Source organism: Vulpes vulpes, chromosome 11, assembly GCF_048418805.1.
Source record: "Vulpes vulpes isolate BD-2025 chromosome 11, VulVul3, whole genome shotgun sequence".
Classification (NCBI taxonomy): Eukaryota; Metazoa; Chordata; class Mammalia; order Carnivora; family Canidae; genus Vulpes; species Vulpes vulpes.
The window spans coordinates 81730064-81756781 of NC_132790.1; the positions used below are offsets into that span (position 1 = coordinate 81730064).

Genomic DNA, 26718 nt, shown 5'->3' on the forward strand with positions numbered 1-26718 from the left:
TAATTAGTAGGGCATGTTGGTTACAGTTAATAAACCAACATTCTTATGTTATCATTAACTGAAGTCCATACTTTATTCAGATAGCCTCAGTTTTTCCCTAATGTCCTTTATCTGTTCCAGGATCCCATATAAGATTCCATAGTACATTTAGTTCTCATATCTCCTTAGGCTCCTCTCACTTGTGACAGTTTAAAGTGTAAGTCTTAGCTTCAGCATGGGGGTACAGTAAGAGTCTGAGCTCTGGAGTCAGACAGACCTGGACTCAAATCCTACTTCTGCCCTTATCGGCTGGCTATCTGGAGTCATTTATTTAAGCCCTCTGAGACTTAGCTTCCTCATCTGCGAAATGGAGGCAATAATCTCTACTGTGCAGAACTGTATCCTGCAAGGTAATACACGGGGACACCCACACAGTGTCCAGCACACACTTGCATTCAATAAGAACAGTATCAGAGATATGACCTCTTGCCTCCCCATCCATCCCATATCGCAGCCCCTCTAAAGCCCCTGACACCTACTTCCTAGGGCTGCATAGACCTAACCTTAGGGCTGGAACGAAAGGCAGCACCTATTGAACACCTGCTGCCCCACGAGGGCTGGGTTTTCCCCAAGTCTTTTCCAATTGACCTTGGGTTCGACATGGAGGCCAGCACTTCTCGTGGTGACTTACATGTCTGGAATGCACAAGGCTGTCTGCTCCAGGCCCTGAGTCAGTGGCCAGAAGCTCTGGCATTCTTCTGCCCAAATCTGACCCCACCCAAGCCTTGCCCTCCTGAAGGCCCAGTGGTGAGGGGCCGAACCTGCTTCTTGCTCCTCTGTGGCTGCATGGGTGGAGGCACCTGGACACATAAGTGAAATTTGTCCCATCCGTCTGCTGCTCACTGTGGATACTGTGTGTTTGCCCCAGATGGAAACTCTCTTAGATAGGGAGTCTCCATGTGTAGGGAGCATGTGCGTGTTTCCGGGGGGGTGTCTTTGGTGGGCGTGGCTATGGGTGGGAGTCCGCAAGAATATGTTCGTGTGTATGTGTGTAAGTGTGCATGGCCACTTTAGTGTACCAGAAAGTTTATAATGGATGTTTGTGGGGAGGTGTCATGTGGCCAAGCCCATGAGTATATTTTGAGTCTGGGTGTGTGTTTGCTGTGGAAGTGTGTATATATGACTGGGTATGCATTTGCGGGTGTGAAAGTGTGTTCAGCAAAAGAAAGGAATCTCCACACATCCAGTGTGCCACATTCCCTGGGATGAGATGCTGAAACAAATTAGATGAATGGAACTTTCTCTACAGTCATGGCCTTGTTCCTATGTGAACACAGGAACAGGGCTCCAACCACCTCCTAGGCTGAAAGTGCCTCCTCTGTTCAAAGTTGGAGGTAGATGCATTGAGCATGGCAAAAACAAACAAACAAACAAACCTCTTTTTACCAAGAAAATGGCCTGTGTTTGGTGTTCTGGGTGACCCTCTTATCAGGTACTGAGAGTTGGCTCATGAAGGAAGAAGGTTCAGAAAGAAGGGAAGAGACCAGGTTCAGGGAAACTGTGTACCCATTCCACATCACAGTGGCTCCAGGGAAGCCCCGCCTGGGCTTGAGAGGCTGCGCAGGACTCTGAGGATTCATGGACCACCCCAGGCCTGCCCCAAGCACAGGAGCCACCTCAGGGAGCTTCAGGTTCCGTAGGATTTGGGGGTGGGGCTGTCCTTGGGGCCTCCCCTGCCCAGGGATCCCTATTTCACGCCCCCTTACAGTGCTCCTTCACTTCCTGCCCCTTGTCCCTGGCCTATCAGTAAGGCCTCAATCAGTCAAAATCCTGGTTGTAAAACTACTTTTTATCAAATCTTGATGCACCCTCTTCAGACTCATGTGTGGTGTTCTCTCTCACCTCCTACAGATCTTTGTTCAAATATCACCTTCTCAATAACCTCTTCTTACGATTGCAACCCCCTCCCAGCCCAGCCCTGCCACCTTGTTTTGAACTCCTCATCCCTCTTGCCCTTCTCTGCTTTCCCCCAAAGCTCTTACCACCTGCTGGCACAGTGTGCACCAGCATTGCATGAGGAAGTGAGCATAGAAACGGGGCATAAGCATTTAGGGTACGGTGGCATCCACAGATGCTATAGAATTTAGGGCAATCTGCATTGCCCAGAAATCCAGATGTAAATTAGGAGAAAATAAGCTGTCTTTTTGTCCCAATTTTTTTTTTAAGATTTTATTTATTCATGAGAGACCCACAGATGGAGGCAGAGACATAGGCAGAGGGAGAAGCAGGCTCCCTGTGGGGAGCCCGTTGGGGGACTCGATCCCAGGACCCCGGGATCACGATGTGAGCCAAAGGCAGATGCTCAGCCACTGAGCTACCCAGGTGCCCCGCCACACCGGTTTTAAGAACCATTGTTCTAACACGGTCTGCAAAATGTATTCGGTTGTCGTCCTCCACCCCACCACTACTTGAATGCAAGTTCCAAAGTGCAGGGGTTTTGTCTGCTTTATGATCTCCTCGGCACCTAGAACAGTGTCTGGCACACAGTGTGTGCTTAATGGATAGTTGCCGAGAGAGCGAATGTGGGAGGGGGTTCCGCAAAGGGGAGCATGTCAGCTGCACACGGGGTGGGAAGGCAGCAAGTGCTCCCTGTCCCCCCGACCCCTCTCCTGACCAGGCAGCGAGCACAGTGCTCTTAGTCTGAACCCTGTGAGTCGTTCTTGGGACTCAAGTACCACAGGGCCTGGCTGGGAATGTCATCCTGATAAAAAGCATTCCACGCTGCCTCTGCTTCTGGCCCTGGCCTGTTCCCGGAGGGAGGCCGGTGCTGGCAGAGCCAGGCAGGAGTGGCTCTCTCCGAGGTGGAGGGAGTTTGGTCCCACCAGCTGTTCCCACGGCTGGGGCTGCCCGGGGCCCACGTGGTTGGCAGTGCTGGGCCTGCCTCAGGAGCCAGCCATCCTGCAGGGCCGGTTCTGGGCTCACACACCCACAGCTGCCTGCCCAGCCCCTCCTTTCCACCTTGGCCCAGGCCCTCGGGGCTCGGCTTCTCCTTCTCTGACCCCAAGACTCCACCCACAGAATCCCTTTCATCCTCCGGTACCTCCAGTGAATGGTGGGGGTTTGGCTGAGAAGGAGGGGAGTGGGCTCCCCCTAGCTACAACATACAAAGGGGCTACTGTCCGGGCAGTGTTCAGGGCCACTTGTGACCCCGACACAGGGACAAGCAGTCACCTCTCTATAATCAAAAAGCTCACCTGCTCCTGATCAAGCGAGCAGAGCCCTAGGCTAACGTCTGCTCAGTCTCTGCGTCTCCTTTCCTCCATCCCGTGGTCCTGGAGAACATCAGGGAATTGGAAAGGGGAAGCTGCCAGGAGGGAGCGATGCTCCAGCTGGATGTTGATGGGAGAGTTTTAAATTAAACAGGCCAAAGGACGGAGACAAGAGACGAGGAGGGCTTTCTGGAGAAAAGGGACATCACGGGCAAAGGCCTGGAGGTCCGGGAGACAGCAGTGGACTCAGGGCCATTTTTCTGGGTGTGCACAGGAAGGTGATGGAATGGGGTGCCAGGAACAGAGACAGGGCGGGGGGCAGTTCTTGCCAAGACTCCTCTTCCAGCCAACACTTAGGATCGCCCCTGTGCCGGGCTCAGTGCAGGGTGTGAGGGTGAGACGGGGGTGGGAGCGTAAAGATGTTTACACCTATAGTGTGCTTTATTCACCACCGTGCTGCAGTGCCTGCCAGGGGGCTGGCATCATGCTGGGCACTCATCTGGGACAGCGACAGATGAAGGAGTGAGGCGAGGGCCCCTACTTACAGAGACACAGGACTGGGTAAAGGGAAGTCAGTCTCATCGAGGCAGAGAACCCAAACCTTAGAGAAAAACCTCTGGGAAGGAGGGCTGTCTCTCTTCTTTTAAACTAAAGACGGTTGCTGTAGTTCTCAAGGCAAACCTTGGCTGTGGCTGCTGCGGTTCGTCACTCTCTGGTTGAGATTTTGGCATTTATGCCGCTGATGCAACATGCTGTGACGATTTCCACAGCGCATCGTGTTGAGCAAGTAACGGCTGCAGATGAGAGCCTGGGCAGGGCCTCCCAGAGCTGGAGAAGCAGCCGCGTTCATGCAAGGAGAGGTAAACCTGCGCGGGGAGGTGTCCACGTTGTTGCCCAACCACCTGGAATGTGGCCCCAGGTAGGAGCCTTTGGATTTGCAAGAGGCATTTGTCTGAGGACAGTCTGTGACACGTGGCAGGTCAGAATGGATTGCTGACAGGCCCTCAGAGGAGGGAATGCGTAGAGAATGTCAGGCCACCATGGAGTGGCGTGGCTCCCAGGCACCCCCAGAACTAACTGACGGATGTCTCCCTCGCCGCCAGCTCTGGCTCAGAGCTGGAGATTGCTTGGCAGGTGACAGCAGGGTGCAGATGTGGGCCAGCCACAGCTCTGGTCCTTGGCAAGCTCGTCGGCCCTACTGTCCAGGCTCTGTGGCGATGTCTCTCTCCCTGCTGGACTCCAGGTCCCCTTGTGTGGGCATCGTTGGCCCTCGAGGAGAGGGTTAGGTTAAGGTGGGTGCCTAGAAACACCACTCTATCTGTCCTTGGTGGGGAAAAACTGAAGCTTCATTCATCCCCAGCCCCGAGCCTCATGGGGGAGAGAAAAGGTTGAGCTGGAGTCATGGGTGCCTCCCAGAGAATCTCTTTCGGGAGATACGATGCCCATGCCTGGATACAGATGTACTGTGGAGTTAATGGAGCTTTTGCCGCAAGATGCTTGCTTGAAAAAAAACCCCTTCCAAGCCTTAGACCTAATTTTATATTTGCCATTTTGCATTCTTTCTCTTAGAGAGGGTCCCCATTATTATATAAGCGTCAGGTTCACAAACCCAAACCCATCCCTCCTTAATGCTCCTTGACTCTGGAGAACGTCGAGTAGACAGCGAATGCAAGAGGTCAGGGCTCACAGGCCTCACAGGCCTATTTCCCAAATCTTTGGCTGGGACCTCCGCCCTGGCAGCCTGGGGGTAAGATGGTGGAGGGCTCTAGGGCAGAGCAGACTGTGTCCTCTCTGCAGCCTGGAGGGGTGAGCTGGAGCTGCTGGGCTGGGCCAGGTGGAAGGAGACTGTCCGCTATAGAAAGGTCAAAGTGTCATCCTGAGAAACAGGAGCCCACAAGTGTGAATGCGTCAGATCAAATAGCACTTCTAATTCTGTCCATATGGCCCACTGGTGGGACATTTGCTGATGACCCGTGTTTGGCTGCTGGTTTAAAATGAATGCTGTGATATAAAATACCACTGAATTTTAGACCTTAAAAGGATGGGTTTTATGGTAGGTGATTTATATCTCAAAAAAATAAAATGAAATAAAATAAAAGGGATGCAGAGAGCCTGGTTGTCGTGGTGCTTTTCTCTCATGTTGGATCGAGGCATGGTGGGTGTGTGAAGGCACCGCTTGGTGCCAGGGTTTCCGTGTCGGTCACACGCAGCAAGTGCTGTCCTGGGACCACTGTGTCCTGGCTGTGTCCTCACGGAGTAGGAAACAAGACGGTGGCACTGCAAACAGGTTTCCTGTCCAGCTGGGGTCCTTGGGAGCAGTGAAGTGGCTTCCGCCATTTCTGGGTGACAGGGCCCCAATTTACTGCCCTTATCATGGCACATTTTGCCAAGCCCTCTGAGCCTGACACATGCCCAGGCCAGGGGAAGAGTTAACGATTAACTGGGAAGTGAGAGAGACGGCTGGGACAGGTGGCCTTCCAGCCCTCTAGGGCAGGCAGTGTGGGCCCCTCTGAGCCGCACCCCAGCCCTGTGAGTGGAGACACTGGTGAGGGCAGGGCAGGCAGGGCAGGGCTATCTCTCTTGGAGAAACCTGGCCTCCAAAGGGCCCAGCAGAGCCAGCCGTGGGACCCAAGCTCCCTCATCACCAGTGCTGGGCACGTGGGCTGCAAACACTCCCATCCCCAGGAGCCTGCCCAGCCCCACCACAGCCTGCAGTTCCACCAGTTCCAGAATTTTGTTAGGCTGAATTTCAAAGTGCACTGAGAAGCCTCCTCAATCCTTTTGCTGAGAAGAAATGGCTCCTCAGACCCACTGGTGACGCTGGGGCTAGAGGGTCCCATTGCCCTACAAGGGCACTAGCCAGCAGATATTGGTGCCCTTCTCATCATTTTCTCTGACACGTGCTCTGGCACACATGTGCAAAGACACATAAACAATACACATGTATGCACATGCACTGGGCACATGAGGGTTTCTTCGTCCCTCCTGGTCTGTGCCAAGAAAATACTAAAATGACTCGTAGCAGACTAGCTCTTACAAAAGGCACAGATGTTTTGAGAGTCCCTGGCCAAAGGTGCTGCGGATGGGATGGCACTCTTGTCAGGGCTTCCTGTACCCAGTTGTGGGCTGCCCTCCCAAAGCTCTTTTGGGGACAGGTGGAGGAGAACAGGAGGGCATCCTTTGGAATGCCCTCTACAGGCACCGGCATCTTAGCAAAGGCTGTGGGCTGATATGGTTGAGGGAAGAGTTGTGGGAACAAGAGCCCCATGGCTGACACCTCAGAGAGCAAACTGTCCCCATAGCAAACCCTAAGCCAGAGCCTGATAAGAGGAAGACAGGCATCAGTGCGGCCCTGGTGGCGGAGGCAGGCTGGAGAGGGCTGTGGTGTTGGTGTGGCCACAGGGTGGGGATGGTTGCATCGGCACAGTGTTGGGTGGGGATCCTGCAAGGAGAGCTTCCCATGTGCTGGGGCTCATCAAAGTTGGTGATGCAAAGTTGCTGGAAAAAGGTCCTTGGATAGTCCCAATTCTTCCTCGTTTGCTCCCTTTTCTTGTGGGCAGGTAGGCTGGCTCAGGAAAACATGGGTTACACATCAACATTGCCACTGAGTCCCTACATCTGCCCTGAAAATACTCCACCCACAGCCATGGGCGGGGGGCAACTGCTCCCCTCAAGTGCCCATAGCCTGTATGGCCTGCTGCCTCGTGGTCAGCCTGACTGCTAGCCTAAGTCCTGACTGGGAACCTGATTGTGCTGACTGGCTCATGGAGACAGATACTTCGCTTCTAATTAACAACTGAGACTGAGAATGGTTTTCTCTTTTATGGATTAGAGTGACATGCTCTCTCAGGCAAAGGGCAAGAGTGGGGATACGATAGTAAGGTAGGAGGCAGGCCCCCAGAACGTTCCGCACACACGAATACCCTCTGCTTGTATCCAGACAAGGGCAAGCACGGCGCCCGGTCTCTTGGATGGTTCTGGAATTCCTTGTGCTGGGTGGAGCTGGGGGGCGGAGGATAAAACCACCTTTGGACAGCCAATCCTACTGTGGAGTAAGCACAGCATGTGGCCAAATAAAACCAGCTAGGACAAAGCAAAATGGAGAGGCTGCCCACCTGCCAGACCCTCCCAGATTGAGAGAAACAGCAGTGACCCTGAGCTGCCCTTCATGGGTATGGTCTGGCCAGTGTTTAAGGACCAAGGCACTTGGGAGCATGGGGTAGGGGGCAGTGAGGGTACAGTTCAGAGCCAAGAGTGCTCAGGGACGATGACATGGGTGGCCCGCCAAATCCTCAACCCTTTCTTTTTCTTCTTTCTTTTTTAAAGATTTATTTATTTATTGATGAGAGAGAGAGAGAGAGAGAGAGAGAGAGAGAGAGGCAGAGACACAGGCAGAGGGAGAAGCAGGCTCCACGCAGGGAGCCCGATGTAGGATTCGATCCTGGGTCTCCGGGATCATGCCCTGGGCCGAAGGCAGCGCTAAATCGCCGAGAGCACCCGGGCTGCCTTCTTTTTCTTCTTTCTATCCCAGGGTAGTCTCTCATGTGGGCAAAGACACATTTAAATTTTTTTTTTTTTTTATTAAAATACTGTTATACCCAGCGGAATGCAGCAGCAGTCCTGGTAGAGGGTGGCATAACAAAACAGCCATGTTTACATTTTAAATATTTACGATAACTTAAACATACAGACACACATCATGGTCTTTGGCAGAAAACGTTCACAGCACAAAAAAATACTTTAAAAGAAATACCAAATATTAATCCAAAATATATTAAGTTGTTTTTTTTTTCCTTTCACAATATTTTTTTGCCTTTTTTTCTTTTTTTCTTTTTGCTTTGTAAACAATGCACATGAACCAAATGTATCTTTCAGCTTTTAAAGAAGGGTGGGGGGGGGGGGATTTAAAAAAATATGCAATTGTCCAGCAAATGCAAATGTTTAAAAAGGAAACTTGAGGAATCATGGGAATAAGAGAACACATACCGAACCTAAAAACAGTAAAGGATAAAACAAAGATTCAAGGAAAACTAAAAAACAGTCAAGACAAACTACTAAAACCCACCAATCAGTCCTGGGGCTGAGCTGGGGGACTCTTTAAGAGCAGAAGTCAAAGTCACTGCTGCTGGCAGGCTGTCATGTGGATGCTTTGCTCTGATTCCAAAGCACTGGCCCTGCTTCAGGGCGCTGCTCACCAGCAGCTTGAGGAGCCGGCCTCATGGGCGCCATTCTGTGACGGGGGCTCCATTCAGAGGACGATTTGAGTCCCATCTTGTAGCTCATTGATCAGTTCTCACCAGCATAGCTCCCTCTCCCAATCCCTCCAGGTGGGGACAAAGACTCTGATGAGAACAAGGCAACTTCTCCAGTTTCCTTCAAGAGAATTGGTGCTGGGAAGCCCCCCCATGGCAGATGTCTGTGTGTGGTGGCTCATTTCATCTGGCTCAGGGTTCGTAACCAAACTGACAGGATGTCCCAGGGACAGGAACTGTGGAGCCACTTCAAGAGGTTGGTGATAAGGGTCCCATGGGCATTTAAAACAGGGCTCAAGGTGGAGGGAAAGACAGCCAAGTCGTGTGGATCAACCGGTATTAAGAACTGGAGAAGGGGAGAGAGCTGGGAGGCTGGTCAGCAGTTACAGGAACCGTGGTGACAGGGACGGGGGAATAGAGAGGGCACGAATCTGAAGCCTCACGCTTCAATCTTCTGTTCCACAAGAAGGGGGTTATATACAAACTGCACAGCTTATTCTAGTCCACTGAAATAACCCCTATCCACTCCAAGTGAGGGGGTGAGGCTGTGGCTTCTGTAGGACTAACATCCTCAGTGGTCCCCCAAAGATGCCAGTCTCAGTGACCTCAAGGAGGCAGTGAGGAGCTGAGGAGCAGACAAGGTTGGCTGGCACCACACTTGAGCCACAGGGGAATAGCACGGCCAACTTCCTACTGATGTCCATGGGCAGCCATCTTTGGAAATCAGGCTTCCAAACCAATGTATCCCCTCCTTCCCTGCCTGAGTGCCAGCTGGGCGGGGAGGGGAGGCGTCCAGAGAGGGCTCAGCTCCCTTCTGGGTTTCCAGTCGCTACCCCAACAGTCAGCCTGGGAATCCTCATTCTGCATGGGCTCAGGAGGGATGTGGGGCTGAGGAGGGTCTTCTGGGTGCAGGTGCTCTCACAGCTCCCCTCACCCCGGCAGCATCCTTCTTAAGCCCTGGGCACCAGATGCTCAATGGGAAGGAGTGCCCGGCTGGGGAGAGCGGGGCAGCAGCCGTCGGGGGGGCTGCTGGAATGGCCGCGAGGGGCAGAGGGCAGAGGAGACAGGGAATGGTTCGGAGTACCCCAGCACTACCTCCTTCCTTCAGATCAGTATCTCCACCATGTCCGACAAGTCCTGGACTCTGGATGTAGCAACAGAATCTGGAGGAGACAAGAGCACAGGCAAATGCCAGCGAGCGTTACAAGACTGTCCTTTTAAATCCTGGCACATTTTAAAGACAGGATCTCTCTTCCCCAGCGCTGCCTCCCTCCGCTGCCCAGGTGCCCGGGTGCCCCTAACCTGGCCAATCAAGCACAAGGCTCTGAGAGCCTCCCTCCCACCCAGCTCTCCACCCAGGCCGTCAAGGTCCAACGTGGAAGAAACATTTATTTATAACTCTAAACTGGTTGGAGGCTCAGAGGGAGGTGGAGCCCTGGGGGAGGGAAGCTGCAGCATTCTTTCCGTGCCTGTGGTTTTCTGGGACGGCGAGGCACAGGCACACACACACATGTGAGGGCTAATGTGAAAGGGAAGCAAAACATTTAAAAGGCATCTTCTCAAATATCTCTGTCTTGGACTCTTTTTAAACAAACTCCTCTAACTTGAGATTGCCATCGGCCAACTCGCCAAGCTCCCTGATCTTAGATGCTTAGATTGGCAATAAAATATGTAAGGAAGGCTATGGAAGAGGAGACAAAGCGCTTCCCACGCGGGGGCTTTCTTTCTGAACTCAGGATCTGTCTGTGATCAGGGTTTTCAGTTTCTCCAGTCATGCGTCCAACCGGCCCTCACGTCCACACGGAGGTGGCCCACACAGCCTGCTCGTCCAGCACTGTGCACGGCTCCCCATGGAGCGCCATGAGCCAGAGGGGTCTGGGAATGAAGGGGGCTTGGTGCTCCAGCTCACACCCCGGCGTGCCCGCAGCCCTGCCACGCACAGAAGTCTGGGGAAGGGGGACTCACCCAGCGAGGCTGTCCTCTGGCCCCCGCTGTACCCCAGGAGGCTGTCGGGATCCAGTCCCAGGCAAGCAGAGGCGCCTTCTGTGGGACCATCGGTCTGGGTGCTCCCATCTCTGCTCCCGTGTTTGGCATGCGCAGGGAGGGGAGCTGCGGCCACTGGCTCCTCCTCGGGGGCCCTGTCTGCTGGAAAGGCAGGAGGTTGATAGTTATTGCCTCATCCACAAGTGGTAGCCCCATGGAGGGCACATCACGTTAACTGTACCGGTTCGGGGTGTGAGGTGGTACAGGTTGCTCTTGATTTGCGAGAACCTCAGTTAAGATTAAGTACTGTTTCCAGGGGATCCCTGGGTGGCTCAGCGGTTTAGTGCCTGCCTTTGGCCCAGGGCGCCATCCTGGAGACCCGGGATCAAGTCCCACGTCAGGCTCCCTGCATGAAGCCTGCTTCTCCCTCTTCCTGTGTCTCTGCCTCTCTTTCTCTTTCCCTCTCTGTGTCTATCACAAATAAATAAATAAATAAATCTTAAAAAAAAAAAAAAAGATTAAGTACTCCTGTTTCCAGATACCAAGGACTATCAGGTTAGATTGGTTTCCAAACTTTTTCAGTGGCAGGACCTTTCTTTGTGGATTAAATCTTAGAACTGCTCAGAGGAGCAGAGGAGCTTGCCTGGAAGGTACATCTGCACAGGAAGCTCTATTTTTGCTTAGATGGCAAGCGGCTGGGATCCAGGGTGATAGAAGGCACGGAGACGGGGACGGGGACTATGCATGCCCCTTCACACCGTCAGGACTACTGTGGGCTGCAGGGTCACTGGAGCCACAGTGTAAGTTGGCTCCCTTGGGCACGCGGTCAGGAAGCCCTGGCTCCTCTGAGCCTCACTCCTGAGAGCAAAGGCCTGAGGGCAACCTAGCCCTCTACCTGCACTTCCCATCCGCCTCCTCTCACCTGTAGCCAGCCGGGCAGGGGCATCCGCTGGTCGCTCACTAGAGGAAAGACTTTGCCAGCCCTGGGTGCCCGCCGCGGCAGCCACGAAGACAGATGGTACAGACTTGGCGGGTCTCAGGGAGCCCTGGGTGGCCTTGCCCGGGTCTTTCCTGGAGCGCTGCTGAAGGACCTTGATCACCGCATCCTTCTCCAGGATCTGGGCATGGAGCACTTTCAACCTGATGGACGACAGGCCACGCTCACGTGGTCAGACCAGCAAATCCAGTGGCCTCCACCCTCCCCACCTCATGAAAGCTGGAGGGAAAGCCCTCCCGGCCGAGGCTGTACTCTCTTGCCCTTATAGCAGGGGCCAGGAGGGGGCCTTCAGAAATGTCCTCACTGTTCTGTAATTTGAAGGCCTGAAAACTACCACTGCATGAGGCCCTGGGCCCTTTTTATGCCAATAAAGGGAGGTCAAGGGTGGGTTAGATTCATCTGATGATAGCAATGGCACAACCCTTGCTCCGTGGGGCAATACCCCAGAGCGGCTGATCATCCAATGGGCTCAGTTGATGTGCTTGTGCTTTTGAGTCAGACATAGGTCAAAGAGAAATCTTGTGGGGCCTCTGAGATTGTTTTTGGACAGAAAACACCAGCTATCCCCAAGCGAGGGACCAGTCCATATGCCTTCTGGGGTGGTGCCTGGTGTGGACTCAGTTGGAAAGTCTTACTCTCTGATTACAGGGGGCAGCAAGTAGAGGCCAGGTGGCATCCAGCACCTCCACAGCCAAGGTCCTCTGCAGACCAAGGAGTCTGGGAAAGAACATGTGGGTGGCATCTGGTGTGCCAACACCCAGGAAACCAGCCCAGAAGCATGAAGGACTAGTGGAGAGAGGGGGTTTATCAGGGATTAAGCATGGCAGGGATCGGACACCCCCACCCCCACCGCAGGTGGCCTGCAATGCCAATGCCCAACCTGCTTTCCATTTCCTGATGCCTGTGGCCGCCGGTGAGCAGACCCTCGTTGAAACTGCTGCTGGGTGAAGGCTGGGGCGAGTGTCGGATGAGAGTGGTGTCACGCTGGGCGGCGGCCGTGGCCGCTGCGTCCATGGCAAACTGCCTCATGGCACGTTCCTCCAGATACTTCTGCTCCCACTTGGTCATATCAGCCTCCAGCGCCAGGATTTGCTCCTCTTTCTCCCGCAGTTGCTCTGACAGCCGCAGGGCACTGAGCTCTGGGGATCCACCATTGGCACCAGTGGGGGTGCCCGCCTGTCTCTGCGGAGAAGGGACCACTGTGATCAAGGGCAGGGGTTGGGGTGTGGCCGCCACTGGTCCTCACCCCACGCAAAGACTCTCACTTATGCACGGGGGCTTGTTCGGCCATTCCCAGCACACCTGCCCCCATGCCCCGCTACTACCAAAGATGAAGCAGGTGCTGTGGTTTCCCACAACCCTGTGGCCAAGAGGGTAGGGAAGATCAGGCCTGCCTTTGCATAGGGGACCCGATTAAGTATCTTCCAGACTGGGAAAGGGGTGCTCTTCATAATTACACTGTGACAACTAGGTGTAAACTAGGACCCACCTGGGCAGCCCAGGGCATTTGGTCACTCTACCTCTGTGGGGAGAGTAAGGTTGGGCGTGGAGACAGAACTTCTCTGGTTTGTAAACACTAGAGTTATTAACGGGGCCCAAAGTGAGGATAAAGACTCAGATCTGGGTGACTGTCTCTCCATCCTGGGGAGACAGGTAAGAGCTAGCTAGTCTTCTACATCAAGGCTCCTGAGCTACTTTCTCTAGAGACGAAAGATGCTAACCCCTGCTGCTGAGGACCGAAGCCCAGGTCTTGAGTCCCCAAGGCTGGCATCCAGCCGAGAGGCAAGGCTGGAACACCGATCACTCTGGCTTTCCAAGGGGTCCTCCAAGGCTCTCTGAGCTCACCTGCTGTGCACGCAGGGCCTTGAGTTCCTGCTCCAGGCGCGTCCGCAGACGTAGCTCCAGCAGCTCCCGCTTCTCACAGGCAGCCTGCAGCTGCCCGAGGGCTTGCTGCAGCCGCTCCACCTTCTCCACGTAGGCCTGCTTCTTGCGCAGCTCCTCCTCGGCTCGCGCAGCCCGGCCCTGTGCGTTGCTCAGAGCCTGCTCCAACAGCTCCGCACGCCTCCGCTGGTCCTCGATGGCACCGCGCAGCAGGGCCATCTCCCGCTCCAGCTTCTCCTGCTCCTGCTGCTGCTCGTAGCCTGCGGTGGGGAGGTAGAGGGGGGCTCAGTCAGGGACGGCAACCACCCTCCCTAACTGGTCCCACTGAGCGCCTACCACAGGCTGGGCTCTGGACTGATGGCTGGATGAGCACGACTGCATCCTACCCTCTCCACAATCTGGAGTTAGGCACTGTTATCACCATTGCCACCTTACAGAGGAGGAACAGGTTAAGTCACAAATAAATGGCAGCACTGGACCTGGGCCCTTGCGGTAATAAGCGGGCTACACTGCCTCTCTGCGGGGACAAGGACAGCCCCGAAACACTGTCTACTTGTGCCAAGTGGCACCATTTTCAATACACATTCACAATTTTCCTGGAGCCTCATGATGAGGCTAGAGACTGGCCAGATGGGAACTGTGATAGGAACTCATGACACATGAGAAGGCTCATGACCTTCACTGAAGTAAGAGAACAAATGAAGAAGGGAGAAAAAAAGCATCATTGGCCTCAGCATGAGCCAGGCACTTACACATCTTATTCCATTGAAGCCTTCAACAGCCCCTTGAGGGAGGATATGTGATCCCCAACATATTGGGGAAGAAATAAAGGTGAATGGTGCTGCTAAAGTGGGGACCCATGTCAGCCTGGCCTCCAGAGGACCAGGCTGCTTCTGGCTGTGGGGGGCCCCCCCACCCAGAGTCTTCTCAGAGTGGGCTCCAGGACTCATTCTGTGCACCAGGGCCTCCGAACATAGTGCTACATTTTCTCCCCTGGTCTGGAGGACCACTGCAATGTAGACAACCAGGCTTATAAAGAAATGCAAAATCTGTGGCATAATGAAAATGACATTGGTCCAAAGATTTGTGTCTAAGGTCCTAGCTCTCCCGACTTCCAAATCATCTTTTTTGCTCCCCAGAAGAATTCTGCTCAGAGACTCACTTTACATTGTGGAGCCAAGCAAGGCCCAAGCCAGGCCATTCAGTCCTCCAGCTGATGCTCTGGGTGTAAATCCACCTCCCATGCACCTGCCCTTTGGGAGTCCAGCCTGGCCCCCCAAGGAGGGTGTCAGCTGCCTGCCTTACTGGAGGGCAGAAGGGGGTGGGCTCTAGAGCAGCACTATCACAGTACCGTGGAATTTTCTGCTGTAATAAAATTGTTCTATATGTGCCAACCTGTGCAGCAGCCACTACATTCTTGTGGCTATTGACCACCTGCAATATGGCAAGTGTGAGGAAGGAACCAGATTTTTCATTTTATTTAATTTTAATAATTTTAATCTTTGGGCCACATGTAGCTAAGTACCTATTGTATTGAACAATATAGGTTCTGGAATGAAAGAATGAAGCCTTGGGACCTGCGTAGGCAAAGGGAGGATTCATGGATTCCTGGAGGCAAGAGGACACAGGGCACTCAGGTCAGCTCTGGCTCAATTTGGGTTTTTCTGGATTTGGAAATCTGGGCCTAGGGTGGCCTTCTCCTTTAGGGTGCAGTGAAAAGATGAGGAAGCTCAATAATATTGAAATTGAGGCATCCAGAGTGGGCTGACGGCATCTCATGAGCAGCACGGTGGAGGGGCGGGCAGAGAGAGCAGACTGGGGATTTGGGCCTAGAGACAAGGACCCCGTCCTGTATGTGCTCACAGAACCCAAAGCTTACAGAGCTTGCAGGCAGCCGCGGCCTCTCCTCCCAGTCTTAGCACGACTGCCCCATCGTCTGGCCCCAGACCCGAGGCTCAGGCGAGTAGAAACTGCTCAAGAAGAATAGGGAGCTAGAAGGATAGAGAGCTAGGAGAGCTAGGTCTCAGGGAGGCCAGGGCCAGACCCGAGCAGCCAAAGCTGGGAGTCTGTGCCAAAAGCAGGTGGCTCGGGGGACAGTGCTCCCGCTTCCTACTACTGTTGAGGGACCCCAGAAAAAAAAAGTGAGGTCAACTAGAGACATTTTTTTCCCTGGGACTTTGTGTTATTTTTCTCCGCGGGTATTAAGGAACAAGGAAGAGCTGCTTGGCTTTCCTCAGCCCCTGCAGAGAGGAGTGGGGGGCGCCGCCTTCTGTTTCCTGCCCGGGCCATCCCCGGGCTCCAGGGTGAAACCAGGGGCCAGTCTGGTCCGCTGGGAGGCGAGCTGGGGGGGGGGGGTCGGCCTGGCGCCTCGGAGTAAGCCCCCGGCGCGGCCGTCCCTTTGTCCCAGTGGCTCGGCGGCGGCCGGGGCGGGGGGCGCGGAACAGCCCGGGGCTCCGGAATGCCCGGCATCCAGGTCACCCGCGGCTGCCAGATTAGTGGCTCCAGCCAGGAGCCCAGCAGCCGGCGCGCTCCCCGGGGAGCGGAAACGCCTCCCGGCCCCCCTCCGCCCGCTCCCTGAAACCTGCCTGGCCACTTCCCTTTGCTGCAGCACCGCGCCCCCAAGGCCTCCCCTCCCCTGCAGGCCGCCCCACTCTGCACCCTGCCAGCGACTCACCCCTCCACCCCCAGACTCCCAAGGGCTCCAGCCCCCTTGTGGTCCTGCCCCACTACCATCACCTCCCTCCCGGGACCCCAAGTCATGGCCACCACCTCCTGCCCAACCCCCACCCCATCCCTTAGGTGTCGGGTTCCAGGCTCCATCCTTGAGGAAGGAGGTGCTGCCTGCCAGAGCTCAGTCCTCAAGCTGCTCCCCCACACCCCCAACTTCTAGATACCCCCCTACTATCTAGGCCCCTCACACACAGTAGGTTTCCTCAAAGCCAGCCTCACCAGGAACTGAGCCACCCCTATTCCATTTGTCTGCAAACGCCCCAAGGCCACAACGGCACAGTAGGCACCTGGCACGTACTCACTGCCCGCCCAGCTGTGCTAGAGCTCCTTCCTGCTGCTGAGCTCAGCCTTCCTAGGGTACCACTCCATGGACCTCCACCTCCACCTCCACCTGAGCTGAGCCATTGCGCTGCTTCACCTGTGGGCACCTCTCCGCCCCTGCCTTCCCCACAGAGCCTCTCTCTCAGGCCAGTGGGGACTTCCCAGTCACTAGTCTCCAAGGCCAGGGACGCCTTGGTTCCCTTGAATCTGTGGTGAGAAGACCCTGCTCCTTTCTCAAGCTTGACCTCCCTACCCTGGTACATCCCCCCGCCCCCAGGCCTGCTCCCACCCTCTGCCCAATGCCCAGAAGGGGACTTAGCGTGGTTCTGCTAATGAACAAATGACTGACTGACTAGACTAGTCAACAGCAAATTCATCCACTCTCTTTCAGAAGACTTCCACCACCCGTGTTAGAGGAGTTTCCCAAACTCCTTCTTCAGACTGCTGGTTAAGCTCCAGGAATCCATGTTTGGTTGTCTGCAGGTACCTGGTCACCTGGTTATGGCTCAGTTGCATCATGCTCCCCAGTTTCTCACATTCCAATCAGGCACCCCTAACCTTTCTGCTGCCTAGGACTCCCTGGGAGAACTCACCATTCCTTCTCTCTGCTCCCACTTGCCTCCAGGGCTATCTGGACTTCGCCACTGCCCACTGCCCCTCTAGCTCTGAAGGAGACGGTACTGAAACAGCACCACAGCTCAGCAAATCACCGCGCCCCGGCTGTCCCTCTTGTAGCCACTGACCTCACCAATAAGAGAGAACCAGATCTCGTTCCTTGGAAGCCACCCCTCCCAGCAGGACAGTCCAGTGCATAGTAGGCATTCAGTAATCCCGGGCTCGAAGCACTGCTTTGACAGGCCGGAGGGCCGATCCTCCGCATCCAAAGTCACCGTTCCAGTGTCACCACCCACATAATCTGTATGGGCATCTGAGCGTGAGCCCTACTCACTCTGAGCAAGCAGCTTGGCCACCATGTCCTGACTGCCTGCCTGGGCCTCCTGTGTCTTGCTTGCCAAGCGGCGGTTCGCAGATTCCAATCTCTCTGTTTCAAATGAAGGAAAAATGTTTTGAGAAAAAATATTTGAGTATCAGGTGCCTGCCTGTGGGGCTGCACCCTCTAAACCGGGGATGGGCTGATAGGGAAGCCCTGGGTGTGCTCAGGGCCTAAGGAGGAGGGAGCACTCTGGGCCACAAAGGTGAGGAGGTCCCATGAGAGGCCCCAACGGGTAGCACAGAGACAAGCCTGCCCCCTGTCAAGGTGGCCCCCAAGGAGTTTCAGCCTGGCCCCCTTTGAGTCAATTTACACAACTTCTCTTTTCAAGCCTTCCGCAGGTGCTCACCACCCCCTCACCTCGGGCGACCTCTCTCACCTCTCAGATCCCTGTTGAAGTCCTGCAGCCTCCTCATTTCACTATCCATTTTGTTCCGCATGGTCTTTTCCAGGGCCTCCCGCTTGGAAGAGGCTCTCATTAGGCTCTCGTGGGCCTCAGAGAGCCGCTGGATTTCACCTTCCAGCTGCAAGAGGCAGACAGGAGAGCTGAAGGAAGGGGAGAGATCCCTGTGTGGCCTCAGGGTCCCCTCCACAGGCCCAGGCTGCTCTCCGACTCTCCATCAGAAAGGATGAGAGAGGACAGGATAAAAGGCAACAGCAAAAAATCCAGGTAGTTATAGTGGGACGGTCAGAAGCTTGTGGCCTCCAGATTTGAATCAGATGCTAGAACCAGCAAGCAGGGGTCCCCTCAATTGTGCCAGGGCCCCGATGCCGAGTGAACCCAGGGCCAGGTACCCTGGAAGGGGCTGCCTCTGACTGACCAAGCATAGCTTTCCTGCACCCAATGTCCAGAAAGAAGCATTTTACTTTTGTCCAGTTTCTACTGAGAATCTGAGCACCATGGGCCAGGAGTGGGCACAAAAAGACTCCAGCCACGTTCTAGGGGCCAGAATAGCTCAAACCACAGGACAGCCATAGGAGGCCCGAGGCCACCTGTCAGAACTGAATGCACAGATGGCAAACCTCCTCTAAAGAACAGGGTGCCGGCCCCTGGGCTGAGCTGCCTCCTTTCTGGAGCGTTTCCTCCTCTGGCCATCCCCATGCACCGCAGAGGGCCAGCCTGGCCCCAGCTGCCCCTCCCACTTGGCTGCTGGCAGGTTCCGCACGTGCTCCAAGCTGGCCTGTGATTCCAATAAGTAGCTCGTTTTTTCCAAGAGGAGGGGCTTTCTTTCTGGCCAGGGCTGGCCCAGAACAGACTTGCTGTTGTGTGCGGGACACAAAGGGCTCTCTGTGGGAGGTGTCCACAGGAGGGGGTGTGTGCAGGGGAAGGGTGTGCAGCGAGCTGGTGAATGGGCTCTTTCTAATCACCACTGGCCAGCAACTGCTCACACTCCAGGCCTGCTCTGCTGGCCTTGAGGCTGCTCCCCAGCTGTCTAGAGTCAGTGAGGGAGGGAGGAGAAAGGATATGGGGGTAGAGAGCAGGCCCCCGCCCTCTGAGGCCCCAGCAGGGCCTACCTTCTCGATGCGGCCAGCCTTCTCCGCTGAGCTCTCCAGCTCCCTCTGCAGCCTCTCATTGTCCCTCTGAAGCCTGGCATTCTCCCTCAGCAGAGTCTCCATCTGGGCCAGGTGGGCACTGCCAGAGGAGGCCGAGGAGGCCTGGGTGCTAGCCGGCCCCTCCACCTCAGGTGGGCTGAGGGCGCTTAGGGGGCCATGGCTGAGAGCAGCTGGGTGTGGTGGCAGGGGGTGCTCCTGGGGCTGCTGTAAGTATTGGTACTGCTGTTGCTGCTGGAGAAACACAGGGGGCACTTGGGCCTGCAGGATCCTGGGGAACAGAAGAGATGGCGCTCAGAGACTACGCAGGCCCCTGTGGCTCCCACCCCTGAGCAGCCTTGGGTGGGCCCAGCCCTCCTGGCATACTGGGAAGTCTCCACGAACAGGAGGCAGTGTCCAGTGGGGAAGGCGTCTATCCGAGACCCTGAAGGGCCAAGGGAGTGGGGCTAGTGGGGGTTAACATCAGGATGCTTGTTTCATGCCCAGCCTTGGGGATCAGCCTGAGTAGTCCTGGACCTTGTACACAGCCTTCCAGGACTCTGGGCCACTTCCTGTGTCTGTTATAAGCCTCTTACGCTAGTACTTGCCAGTGTAGCACACTCACATTTTCTACTCCCTATTTTGGGTCTCGTCACCCATTGCAGAAACATTTTTGTGAATCCCCGTGGCTCAGGGCAGAGTGTAGATAAATATTGGGATAAGGGTCTGAGCCCCAAAGTCTGACAAAATAGGAATTCAAATCCCCATGGTGCAGGCTCTGCTAAATCATGAGGATGAGTGTTTCCAGCCTCGAGGGGCTGGCCAGGCCTACACAGGGCCTGATGGGATGCTGGGCCTACAGCACGTGCTCCCACAATGGTGGTCCATCTTCTACCTCTCCTAGTGGTAACTGCAACATGCTGTCTGCTTAAAGAGTAAATGTGGTCCACACACTGGATTTTCTTAGGCGTAGGGGCCACCTCTGGACCACTGCAATAGCCTGAGTGGAGGGACAATGTTCCACTGGCCTCTAGCAGTGCTGTAATGTCACCCTCAGCCCCATTAAGGGAAGGAGCAAAGAGCAAGAGGCATGGGCGTCAAGGCTGGTCACACGGCCTTTCCGGGGTCTTGTGACTCCAAGTGTGAAAGAACAAACTGCCTCAGTTATGCCAGGAGCTTTCCAGAAGCTTCATGAGAGTTGAATTCCACTTGTAGGTCCATCACCTCAGCATTCAGGCCCTCCATCCCCCTCACAGCCTCCTCTCCCCTGCTCCCCTTAGGACCCTGGGCTAAAAGAAAAGTCTCTGCCCCAAGTTCCCAATGAACAATCCTTGTGTGACCAGCTGAAAGGAAACGCTGGGCAGATCTATTTCTCTTACTGCCTAAGGCAGAGCTTCCAGTGAGGGCTGAGCAGAGGGTCCCCACTGGAATGTGCAAGCTCTCGGTGCACTGCTAAATGTGGCATTCTCAGGGTTGCTTCACGAACTTTCTCCCCCCTGCACCGGGCCAGGCAGACACAACTGGCATTCTTGGGGGATGACTTAGCTCTGAGAAAGAATAGAGTCTCCTTTCCTTTCACACTTGCTCTCCCTTCCCTGTCCTGCCCCTCCCCCGCCCTCCCTGTTTTGTTCTCCTGTGGTCTACTTCCTTTCCACGATATTATCTTTTCCTGACAGGGTTCAATAAGGCTGCTCCAAAAGAAGAAACCCGCGACTCAGCTTCCGAAACTCTCCCTGACCAAGCCCTGAGAGAGGAGATAAGGTGGGGGGCACGAGCAGTGGAGGATGGAGAAAACCCACAAGGCCCTGTCCTCTGGTTCCTCCATGCCAACACCATGGCGTCACTCATTTCTCGAGAGCAAGGAAAGGCATCTATCCCAGGAAAAGGCCAAATGGTGGGAAAGCGGGTGACTAAATGAAGACTCAGCAAGCATGCAGAGGACCAGACTTCGGCCTTGAGCTTCCAGGGAAAGGAGTCTGCAACTCCGCAGGCCCCTCTGGTGGGGTTTCCTGGGCCAGCCAGGGGGGAGGTGCGAGTGTGAAATGATCAGTGTCCCTGCTTCTCAGAAGGGGCCGGGCCGAGTGAGAAGCCAGGGGCAGAGCCTCATTTCTAGGAACCAGTATTTCTGCAAACTATCCGGGGTTTCTGTCCCCTCCTTGCACCCTTTGCCCTTAGAATCCATTCCCCCTATGTGCTTCCTGGGGGGACCTTTTTAAAGAGGTAAGCCAAATCCCATCCTCTAAAGGCTTCCCTTCACACTCAGGTTCAAAGTCCACATTCCCCAGCAGCCCTTTCCAAGGCTCCACAGAAAGGGGCTTATCAGGACCCCAAGTCCTCTCCTGCTAGGGGTTCCAGCCACCTGGAGCACAGGGAAAACGTGAAAGGAAACACAGAGTAGTAGGAGGGCGGCTCCTGCCCTGGTGTAGGCCAGGGAGAGGTCTTGAAGGAGGCCATCTGGTCCTTCCTGCCTCCAGTTAGGAATGCCTCCCACTCGTCACAGAAGGCAGACTGTCCCGTTGGTCTTAAAAGTCTCCAGAGAAGGAGGTCCCATGTCCTGCCAACTCAGCTTGGAAACCGTTTGGCAAGGATTCCCAACCCTTGTCTTTAGCAAGTTCTTTCGAAAACCTAACCTTTAACCCCCTGCTGTAACCGGTACCCCCTGGGGGACCCTAGTTACTTGACTGTTACAGCTAAGCACACAATGGCATCCAACTCCAAATTAAAGCAAAAGGTCCTACTAAGTTCTCACGTGACCCTGGCTAAGTCCTCCTCTACATCAGGCCTGAGCCCCTCCCTCTTGGGACAGGGAGGGGGTCTCAACAGCCTTCCTCTGGGGCCTGCCAGCCCCGACACAGGGTGTCTGCAGGCTCTCCACCCCAGGGGAGAACGATACCAGAAGAAAGTCAAGAGCTTGAAAGAGCAGGGCGGGCAGTTACCTGACTTCAGCATGCTGGAAGTGTGGGCTCCCGCGGGTGCGGTACCGTGGGTCGGTGACAGCAGTGGCGGTCTCGTGAGCTAGCACAACGTGTGGGTACTGAGGCGGAGGTCCGCGGGGCTCTGGGCCCTCGGCAGGTGGGCCCCTGGGTGCGGGGCCCTGCTGATTGCGGGCCAGCTGCGGGAAGCTGTGGGAGGAGCTCATGTGGCTGGGGGCCCGGGCCCCGTTCCTCTCCAGGGACAGCTGCAGGAGCCGTTCACTCAGGGAGCGCACATGCCCGTGCCTCAGCTCTCGCAGGGCCTCATCCTGGCTCCGATGGCCTCCTGGGGCCCCTCGGGGATCCCGGTCCCCCACATGTGGCCGGGGCCCCGCCTGCTGAGCCGCATAGTACTGGGAGTGGGCTTTAGCCTCTTCGTAGGTGGGCAGCTCCTCACCCTTGCCGGGCTGTGGACACAGCCGGTAGAGGGTGTTCTCAGCCAGGTGGCTCTCACCGCCCTGGTGCTCCTGGCCCTGGGGTTCCTGCCTGGTGGCTTGCTGCAGCACCTGAGTGTCCTCAGGTGCCAAGATCTCTGCAGAGGCTTGGGGGCTCCCTGTGCCCCCAGCCCCAGCCCCACCCCGCAGGGCCTGCTGTTGGATGGCCAGCAGCGTGCGAGTCTCCGTCAGGTTGCCATAGCGCAGCTGCTCCTGGATGAGGCGGTGCAGGACCGTCCCGGAGGAGTCTTCTAACGTCCTCATGCTTCCTTGCCTTGTACACAGCTGCCTGGACAATGGCCGGTGGCACCTGGCCCCAGGGCACCTGGGAGGAGGGAAAGAAGAGCAATTAGTGGGAGCACAGGGGCAAGAGGGCAAGGGGTGCTTTCCATTACAGTATGGTCCAAAGCATGATTGTGAAGAGTAAGGCTGTTGGGGGGGGGGGGGGGTCACACAAGCCTGGGTTCAATTGCCAGTGCTGCCACCTACTGATTAAGGCAAATTACCTAACTGGTGAGCCTCAGTTTCTCCATCAGAGTAACACTTGCCTCATGGAGGTGAAAATTAAATAAGGCGATGGCTGCTGAGTGCTGGTGCACTGTAAATCCTTGGCAAAGGGCCACCATCACAGTCATATGCACGGAGACTTACTAAAGAAAGCCACCAGTAACCTCCAAGGTAATCCATCACCCAGCCTCTGCAGTCAGCTTCCCAGTGAAAAGGCTGAGGAGAGACTCCAGGGCAGGAGTAGTTCAGCTACAACCACTGAGCAGGCCAGTCTAGGGGTAGACAGGGCCCCAGTTTATTGGCAGGTGATAAAGAAGGAGTCCAGCCTAGTAGAAGCCGTAGGCAGACAGCCCCTAGCTCCCTCTAGAATGTAGCATGCCTGAGCCCTAGCCTTGGCACGGGTAACTCACCACCCTCTACCACCTTTACCATGCTGAACCCTCTCTGTCACGGGATGACCTTGACGGTCACTCTGCAAGGTGAACAGGAAGGACAAAAATGCATCTGGTTTGGCGAATAAGGGATCAAAGGAGAAGCTACAACAGGACGATGGTTTTGTGAAATGAGGTGAAAAAGATGCCACCCGTCAAGGTTTGTGGGTCAGTCATAGTCTGTGTGCTGACAGCAACTGCATGGGTGCTCCAGGAAAAACAAAGGGCGGCACCGTGTCTTAGACTTTATGACTGTCCCTCCTACACACGTACACTTGCTACTTGGAAAAGACCCCGATGGCCCTCTGCCACATAGAGGGTGGGCACTCAGCATTTTGCCATCCGTAACACTTATCTGAGCTAACTGGAGGAGTAGGGGAGCGAGGGAGAAGCTCTTGGTTGCAGGGACCGGAGTCTGGGGCGGGGGTGGGCTGCTGGAAGCTTCAAGAGCAGGGAGTATCTCCTGAGGAAGGTATTGCCCTCTGAGCTTGGGCTCTCAGTGGCTCATGTCCCGAGGCTGCCTGCCTCACCCAGCTTCCTTCCACAGCCTCCTCCCACACAAAACTCCTAACTAGATTCAGAGAAAACCAAACAAAACCCCTATCCCCACAGGTCTTATGTATGGGGGGAGGTCAGTGGGAAGAATGTGGTCCCTTCTCGGCCACAAAACTAGCCCCATTGCCCTGCTGCCTTTAAGGTTTGGTAGGTTGGCAGAGCAGCCATCGCCAATCTACTCCTCCCTCCAGGCTGCCCAGAAATGAGGAGAGGGAGAGGAGTCTGGAAGGCATCTCTGTGCCCATCCTTCTTGGCACCCAATCGGCCACCCCTCTCCCTACACCCCAGCGCGTGGAGATGCAAGACTCCAGAGTTACCAGAGGCAAAACAAACTGCAATCAATTCGCCCTAGAGTTTCCTCCGCGGGGCATTTCCTAAAGTAATCAGTCTGGGCTGACTCTCCAGCCGAGAATGACGGTGGGGAGCGGGGTGGGGAGAAGGGGGTGGGGGTGGCGTGCAGAGCTTTCGGGACGGGCTCCTCGAGTCCTCCCCGCAGCCGTGAGCCTGGGAGCCGGGAACACCTCCGGGGCCCCTGTGCCGCGTTTGTCCCCGTCAGACCCCTCAGATGCACATTGTTTCGGCTGAGCCGTTACTAAAATCTGTGACCGCGACCCGGCCATGCACCTCTGCTGCACCAGCGCACCCCGGCTTCCTGAAAACCCGCGCCCCCTCCCCGGTGAGCAGACAACTCCGCTGGCGCCGGGGCTCGGCCTCGCCTACGGAACCCACGCGAGGGTCTCTAAGTCAGCTTGCACCGCAGCCAGGGATGCAGCCCTACCCGGGCTCCCCGCCGGCCGCGGGCACCGGAGCGCGCGGGGGGCGAGGGTGGGGGGTAGCCGGCGGCCCAGCAAGGTCTTTAAGCGTCGCGGGTCCGCCTCCTCCCAGCCTCCCGAGCCCTCTTTGTTTTCCGAATGCCCCAGCGCTGACGTCACCGGGCTGGCCGGCCGGCCGCATTCCTTCTAAGTGAGAGCCATTCCGAGGCTCCAGAGAGGATTTTCCAAGGAAGACAAAGAGGAATTCTTGGACTGGTTGGGGGGCAAGGACACCTGTGATCTGCCCCCAACCAGATCGGCCCCAGCGCCCTGCACCTCGAACTCGCAGCGGCGCCCCTCTGCCCAGCGCACGACCCGAAGCATCAGCCCCCCGCTCTCCGCGAAGGCTGCCCCCCGCCCCCAGCCCCAGGGGGCCCGCGGGCGCCTCTGCGCTTCCTCGCACGGGCGCACCGCACCCGGGGGCGCTCGCCGCGCCGGGCTCCCGCTCCCGCTCCCGGGAAGGGCGGGCTGCGCGGGGGCTCCGGCTGCACCGCGGCTCCGGGCCGCGCTCCCCGAGGCGCCGGGCGGCCGTCCTTACCGCTGCGGCCCGCGGGTGCTCGGCGTGGTCGGCCCGGCCCGGCTCGCCCGGCTCGGTGGCGGCGGCGGTGGCGGTGTGCACTCGGCGGCGGCGCCGACGCTCTGGCCGCCCGGGCCGCAGCGCGCAGCTCCAGACTCGGCCCGCGCCGGAGGCGGCTGCTATGCCAGGAATGTGAGAGTTTCAGGTTCCCCCTCGGGATCAAAGCGAACCACAAATAACCTCTCAGCGCGCCGCCCTCCTCCGCCCTCCGCCGCCCTCCGCCTCCTCCCCGCCCTCCTCCCGGCCCCCGCCTTCCTCCCGGGAGGCGGTGCCGCGCGGCCCGGAGCTCGGTCCCGGAGCTCGGTCCCCGGGCGGAGCAGGGCCCTGGGGGACGCGCGGCGCCTCCCTCCCGGCCTCCCCACGCCACCGCCGCTGGGCCCCCGGGCTGCTGGGGACGGATTCATCCCCTCGGCCATTGCCACCCCCCCCCACCCGACCCGGCCCCACCTCCACCTTGCACCCACTCCTTCAGCCCATCCGCGAAACGACACCGAAGATGGGCAGTCGCGGGTCCCCAAGGGGTTCTGGGCTTTGCTGCAGGGAGAGGGGCCCCGGGTGTGTGTGTGTGTGTGTGTGTGTGTGTGCAAGGGGAGGAGGACTGTCAAGAGGTCCACACCCGCCCGGCTTGGTTGGACTCTACCTCGGTCCGGCTCGAGTCTCCGAACCCCCACTGCTCTCACCGCCAGCGGCCACCCTTGAATTGCCCTGTTATTGTTTACAAACACCTTTGCCAGCTCTTTTAGGGCCTGTCTCCACAGGAAGTGTGAATCTGGGTTGAGAATCTTCCGGTTCATTTGAGCCACCTAACTACTTGAATCACCCGCCGGCAGGCGCTCTGTCCAACATTTCTGGAAAAAGGTAGTAATGGGCATCCCCGAATTTACGCAGGGTGCACGGTGTGCCACCACCCGCTCCTCGCCTCGTCATCCCAGGCAGTGCTCCCAAATCATCCTCCCAGGGAATTCTGTTATCACCCCTGAGTTATAAATGAGGAAACCAAGGCCCAGGGAGGTTAATTAGCTTGCCCCAGGGTCACGCGGAGCAGAAGCGATGAAGCCAAGTAACCGATGGCTGCTCAGTTTTTTCTTTTCTCTTTTTAAATTTCAATTCAATTCAATTTACCAACATATAACACTCAGTGCTCATCCCATGCCCTCCTTAGTGCCCATCATCCAGTTACCCCAACCCCTTCACCCACCTCCCCCTCTGCAACCCTTTGTTTCCCAGAGTTAGGAGTCCCTCATGGTTTGTCTCCCTCTCTAACTTTTCCCCACTCAGTTTCCCGCCTCCTTTCCCTTATGGTCCCTTTCACTATTTCTTATATTCCACACATGAGTGAAACCACATGATGATTGTCCTCAGATTGACTTGTTTCACTCAGCAAAATACCCTCCAGTTCCATCCAGTTTTACTTACTTACTTTTTTTATTTTTAAGATTTTATTTATTCATGAGACACACACACACACACACACACACACAGAGAGAGAGAGAGAGA

General features: G+C 56.1%; 1 protein-coding gene across 2 annotated transcripts; it reads right to left on the bottom strand.

The window, feature by feature from the left end:
* Positions 1 to 7803: 7803 nt before the first annotated feature.
* On the bottom strand, positions 7804 to 25356 carry AMOTL2 (angiomotin like 2). 2 transcript variants are annotated; one of them, XM_072726902.1, is made up of 10 exons: positions 25183 to 25356; positions 21870 to 22664; positions 18919 to 19225; positions 17783 to 17927; positions 17362 to 17454; positions 13326 to 13621; positions 12361 to 12662; positions 11406 to 11623; positions 10466 to 10645; positions 7804 to 9663 (listed from the first exon to the last, which is right to left on the bottom strand). In XM_072726902.1, the coding sequence occupies exons 2-10, from the start codon at positions 22601 to 22603 to the stop codon at positions 9605 to 9607; spliced, it is 2334 nt and encodes a 777-aa protein (XP_072583003.1). In that variant the 5' UTR covers positions 22604 to 22664; positions 25183 to 25356; the 3' UTR covers positions 7804 to 9604. The 2 variants fall into 2 exon arrangements, with proteins under 2 accessions (XP_072583003.1, XP_072583004.1); XM_072726903.1 differs by having other exon boundaries at positions 7808 to 9663; positions 10466 to 10642.
* Positions 25357 to 26718: the final 1362 nt, after the last annotated feature.

Coding starts and splice junctions, on each gene's coding strand:
- AMOTL2 (XM_072726902.1), bottom strand. CDS start 22,603: ATGAGGACGTTAGAAGACTCCTCCGGGACGGTCCTGCACCGCCTCATC. Junction 11,624..12,360: donor CATCAGGAAATGGAAAGCAG/GTTGGGCATTGG, acceptor GTCGTCCATCAG/GTTGAAAGTGCTCCATGCCC. Junction 10,646..11,405: donor CCCTGCCCGGCTGGCTACAG/GTGAGAGGAGGC, acceptor CTGCCTTTCCAG/CAGACAGGGCCCCCGAGGAG.